Source organism: Notothenia coriiceps, unplaced genomic scaffold (genome assembly GCF_000735185.1).
Source record: "Notothenia coriiceps isolate Sejong01 unplaced genomic scaffold, NC01 NC01_scaffold00018244, whole genome shotgun sequence".
Taxonomy (NCBI): Eukaryota; Metazoa; Chordata; class Actinopteri; order Perciformes; family Nototheniidae; genus Notothenia; species Notothenia coriiceps.
Window position 1 is genome coordinate 63,914 of NW_011350945.1, and position 5,426 is coordinate 69,339.

A 5,426-nucleotide genomic window follows, 5' to 3' on the forward strand; every position below is an offset into this window, starting at 1 on the left:
GGTCTTGGAAGACCGGAAGCTGTGTGGTTCATAAAAACATGTTCTTACTCAATATCAAGCCACGATTATTGTTTTTAATTTTAAATCGTATAATGTCTGACTTTTTTTGCCATCCGTGAGGATAATAAATGGGGCTCAGAGCCTCAGAATACTGAAATCTCTATTTTAAAAAAATCTTTTTTTCCTTCTAATTTGTTATTCTTTTCTAAATAACACACTTCCAAGACCCGACCGGACGAAAAGACGTGTTGCAGGCACGAAACACACTACCAATAGAAATACATTGCTTTTAAAATCGTTCTGTGTGACACGAAAAAAGGGGAAAATCGTGATGGTGAACACAAATCAATAGATTAAATGTCGTGAGACTGTGTTGTTTTATACCAGAGAAACTTTCATAACAGCGTTGTGATGCCAAACAACATCAATTCATACTGACACACATTCACTTGAGGGGAATTGGGGATGGGGTATATTTATCAGCAGCTTGTGTGACAGTCAGAGAGTGAATACTTTACAGCCGCCGCCGCCGGGAGTTAAGGGGAGAATAAACTCTGGTGGACGAGCAGCACTGCAGCGGTCGGTAAATGCCGCTGAAACACATTAATAAACAATGAACGAAGGCACTCTGGAGAAAAGTATAAGGTTGGAGAAGTAGTTATTTAATTTAATCTGGCTTCGTATGATTAAAAGCAACACGATCATCGACCCGACGCAGTCCCCCATTGTTGTTGTTGTTGTGAGCGCCGTTGGGGAGAAAATCAGTGACTTAAACAGTGACGTCATGACGCAGCAGCGGCAGCACCAGTCGGGCTCTTGTGTGAACACAACGGGGGCTGAAAATAAAAAACGGTTCCGAACCAGAAAAGCTCTAGCACGGAGCTAGAACGGGAGCTGCGTTGGTGTGAAAGGGGCATAAGAGATGGTTCTCACTCAAGTTAGCTTGTTATTCAAATCCTAAAGGCCTAAAATATCAAAAACACTAGTGTGTTCCTGTATCTTACCTAAATGACCTAAACCAATACAAAGAACACACCAGGCCTAGAAACCGGTCCGAGAGAGGGAACCTGCTGTCCCAGGCTCACCAGCCTCTACAGCTTCATTTAACTGGGGGAGAGTGTGTTCCTATTAAAGGATTCTAGTACCCCTTCAAAAAAGGAGAAAAAATAACAAGAACCAGAGACGGAGATAGAAGCCTGGTAAATACGTGTGTGGTCATGCATGCATGTTGCATAGACAAATGTTTCATATCTCAGACTCAGTGTAGATGGAGACAGAGGAGAAAGCCCAGAAGTCCTCACCTGGCTGTCCAGGTAAATAAGGTTCCTCTGGAGGTGATGAGAGAGAACATCCGTCTGCAGGAGGTGCAGAAGAAGAAGAAGAAGAAGAAGAAGAAGAAGAAGAAGAAGAAGAAGAAGAAGAAGAAGAAGAAGAAGAGAGGAAGCAGGAAGTGACAGGACAAGGAGGGAAAGGATGAAGAAGATGTCAAAGGCACATTTTCAAAAGGAAGAAATATAGCATCAGAAGGGAAGGCAGAACATGTGATGTCAGAGGGTCATTACCATGGCAACGCTACATATTTTATTTTCTGTCATTCACTTTTCAGTGAAAGTAATACCAGGGAACATGTTTTAGCTGCCTCTACTTAACCACAGTTTATTTATCATAACAACAATCCTCCTCCAACTATAACCAGACTGTAGTTGTAATGCACAGATGATGGAGAAAGGAAGAGTTTTAAAAAGGTTGGCATTGAACGGATAAACACCTCATTCAATAATAAACTGGATTTAGCAGAATCCTACAGAGAAGTCGTGTTAGATGTGAATAGTGGACGGTAGTATTGTAGTACTCGAGACCGGTCTTGGTCTCAAGACCACTATTTAACGGTCTTGGTCTTGTCTTGGAATCGACCGCATTTGGTCTCGGTCTTGTCTCGGTTGTCTTGGTCTTGTCTCCCGTTCTTATTATACATCCATGGTCGAGACCACAGCTGTTGCTGGGGATGTGATTGGATGTAAAAAGCCCTGTTAAAAAAATTCAACTAATAACGTGACTGTCACGCTCCTAAGTTCATGTCACGTTTATAATTTTGTAGGTTCGGGTGTTTTTGCTGGTTTCCATGTCATGTTTTCTCTGGGTTATTGTCTGGTCCTTTTCCCTGTGTTTTTCTTCTTGTCATTAGTTCCCTGGTGTGTCTAGTTTTCTGATTGTGTTCACCTGTGGCCCTTGTGTTTCTCCTCCCCTGCCCAGCTGTTTCTTGTCTTGTGATTACCCCTCCCTGTATTTAGTCTTGTCTCCTCCTGTGTTCAGTGTTGGTGCTTCTTTTGTTCATGACTTAGTTCACCGGAGAGTGTTTTGTTTGTTCCAAGTTTACTCTAGACCTTGAAATAAACGTGTTATCAAATGTTATCTGCGTTTGGGTCCTACCTGCTTCACTCGGCGTATCAGAAAGCACCAACCTTGAAATGGGCCCAGCAGATCCGTTCGAGCTGGAAGTATTGAACTTTTCCTTTTTTTTGGCTAACTGCTCGGATCGATGGAAGAGAGCACCCGGAGTTCAGCAGCGAGAGGCTGTTTTATCGGAGGCGCGCCAGATGGCTAGAGAGAAACCAGGTTTGGTGAAGTTTTTACCTGGCTGGATTTCAAAGATCCTCCCGATGTGTGATTCCCGGCCTGCTAGCCCCAGGCATGCTAGCTCCCTGTCTCCCAATTCCCAACCTGGTACCATACGCCTCGGTGGGTTCCTTCTGAAGTCAACCCATGCTTCTGCCCCAGTTCCTGCTCCTGTCCAGGAGTCGTATTCCGGAACTCGTTGGGCTTATGGAGGTCCACGGAGTATTCAGGCGGCTGCGAAGAGAAGGAGTCGCAAGGCCAGGCTAGCAGCCCGAGCCCCAGCAGCCATGGTTCCGGCTACAGAACCGACCCACACAGCCATGGTTCCAGCCCCAGTTCTGGCCCCAGCAACCATGGTTCAAGCCCTCTCTCAAGTTCCCTCTCGAGTCTCCTCTCGAGTCCCTTCTCAAGTCCCCTCTCAAGTCTCCGTTCAAGTTCCCTCTCAAGATCCCTCTCAAGTCATCTCTCAAGTCAACTCTCAAGTTTCCTCTCGAGTCTCCACTCAAGTCCCTTGTCCTGTGTCATTGGAGGTTCCGCTGGGGGTCCTGCCAATCCTATATCCTGTGCCGTTGGAGGTCCCGCAGACTGCTCTTCTGCCGGGGGTCCTGCCAACTCCATGTTTTGTCCCGTTGGAGGTCCCGCAGACTGCTCTTCTGCCGGGGGTCCTGCCAACTCCATGTTTTGTCCCGTTGGAGGTCCTGTAGACTGCTCTTCCTGCCAACCCCATGTCATGAGCCGTTGAAGGTCCCGCAGACTACTCTTCTGCCGGGGGTCCTGCCAACTCCATGTCTTGTCCCGTTGGAGGTCCCGCAGACTGCTCTTCTGCCGGGGGTCCTGCCAACCCCATATCCTGAGCCGTTGGAGGTCCCGCAGACTACTCTTCTGCCGGGGGTCCTGCCAACTCCATGTCTTGTCCCGTTGGAGGTCCCGCAGACTGCTCTTCTGCCGGGGGTCCTGCCAACCTTATGTCCCATGCCGTTGGAGGTTCCGCCGACTGCTCTCCTGCCGGGAGTCCTGCCGGCCCTGTGTCCTCTTCCGTGGGGGATCTTGCCGACACCGGCTCCTGCCCGGCCTCCGGAGCTGTCCGGTCTTCGCCCTAGGGCCCGGTCCCCTGAGTTCGCCCGCTGTGGTCTTCACCCCTCCTCGAACTCTGTCTTGCCCCCGGGCCGTCCGCCCGAGACCCTCGCCTCGAACTCTGCCTTGCCCCCGGGCCGTCCGCCCGAGTTCCCTTCTTTGAACTCTGCCTTGCCCCCGGGCCGTCCGCCCGAGTTCCCCTCCTTGTTTTCTGCCTTGCCCCCGGGCCGTCCGCCCGAGACCCGTCCTCCAGACCCCCTCCACACACCCTGCTGGACTTTGTTTTTTGGGACGTCTGGAATCCAGCTGTTTCTTGACTTGTGATTACCCCTCCCTGTATTTAGTCTTGTCTCCTCCTGTGTTCAGTGTTGGTGCTTCTTTTGTTCGTGACTTAGTTCACCGGAGAGTGTTTTGTTTGTTCCAAGTTTACTCTAGACCTTGAAATAACGGTGTTATCAAATGTTATCTGCGTTTGGGTCCTACCTTCTTCACTCACCGTATCAGTGACTTCACGTGACTCTGAATCTTTGCCTTCATGCGCCACAATGTTTGTAAACAGGGCACTGGTCTATACCGGCTGTTACCCCCCCACCTCTCGCCGTTCACACACACTCAAACGGTCTTGCAGTGAAGATGTCGCAAAGTGTGTGTGTGTGTGTGTGTGTGTGGCTTACGAGCTTTCAGTGACGCAAACTCCTGAGTGTGAGAGAGAGGGGGAGAGAGAGAGAGAATGTGTGTGTGTGTGTGTGTGTGTGTTAAAGGATTTTCCTTCATCCTGTGTGTGTTTGTCTACAAAAGTAGTTCCTCGTTGGTTTGATTTTTTTTTGTTGCCTAGACCTATATACCGTAAAAAGGATATTATGATGTTATACATGATATTGTAAGTGTATCATGTAGTGTTGGATTCATAGTAGTCTGGTTCCGGTCTTGACTCGGTCTCGCCCTGCCTTGGTCTTGATCTTGACTTGGTCTCGACCTCTTATGGCGCGTTTCCACTGCAGCGCGGAGCTCGCTTTAAGCGTGCCGAGCCGTTCGGGGCCTGTTTTTGGTTGCGTTTCCACTTGGCCTAGTACCGGCTAGCGGGTCCTAATTCACAGTTTTTCTGGCCCCATAAAATCGTGGTTCTGGGGCCAGAAACAACCAGGCTGAGTCGGGCTGAGTATGCTAAACTAGAGAGAGAATCGCTGGCAATGGGGCCACAACTACAACAAGATGAACATATTTGACCGTGATTTAATTGTAATACACGTTTCAAAATGATGCCGAAGTAACAACATACTGATACCGGTTAGTAAAAAACATGAATTAATGCTTTGACAAGTCTACAGACAGATGGCAGGCGAAAAACCTTTAAAATGTGCGTTGTCTAAATGGAGATCGGCTAAGCTAACGCAATATATGCTCCGACCATCCACACTCACAACAACGGCCTACAGACATAAATAAACCAGCGACTGTATTTGCCATGACACAGACAGTCTGTGGTTTGTACTTGTTTAACTTTTGTCTAGTTTTTGAACAGATATGAGGAGCTGTGAGCTTGAGGGCTAACGGCTGTGTTATTTTTCTGGGGCTCTCATTGAAGATGACGTCACGGCTCCGCCTGACACTGCGTTACTATAGATACTACCCCAGTTCCTAAACTGTAATGTGAGCGCAGCATTAAAGTGAGCCGGTCCTAACAAGGCCTAGCCATACCGAGCGAGGCCGAGCGAGGCCGTGTAGAGCCGTTGAAG

The 5,426-nt window shown here is 48.5% G+C and overlaps 2 protein-coding genes across 2 annotated transcripts in view; one reads left to right on the top strand and one right to left on the bottom strand.

Annotated features, from left to right (window-relative positions):
* The window catches only part of LOC104950855 (uncharacterized), a 19,534-nt gene that overhangs the window by 2,456 nt on the left and 11,652 nt on the right, over positions 1 to 5,426 (top strand). Inside the window, exon 2 of the mRNA XM_010777431.1 lies at positions 148 to 152. The gene's annotated coding sequence lies outside the window, so the exon portion shown is untranslated. The remainder of the gene's footprint in view (positions 1 to 147; positions 153 to 5,426) is intronic.
* LOC104950852 (pleckstrin homology domain-containing family A member 5-like) overlaps positions 427 to 5,426 on the bottom strand; it is a 10,244-nt gene continuing 5,244 nt past the window's right edge. The window contains exons 5-6 of the mRNA XM_010777426.1: positions 1,302 to 1,355; positions 427 to 593 (exon numbers count right to left, since the gene is read on the bottom strand). Of these exons, the coding sequence (XP_010775728.1) occupies positions 537 to 593; positions 1,302 to 1,355 (111 nt within the window). The 3' untranslated portion in view covers positions 427 to 536. The remainder of the gene's footprint in view (positions 594 to 1,301; positions 1,356 to 5,426) is intronic.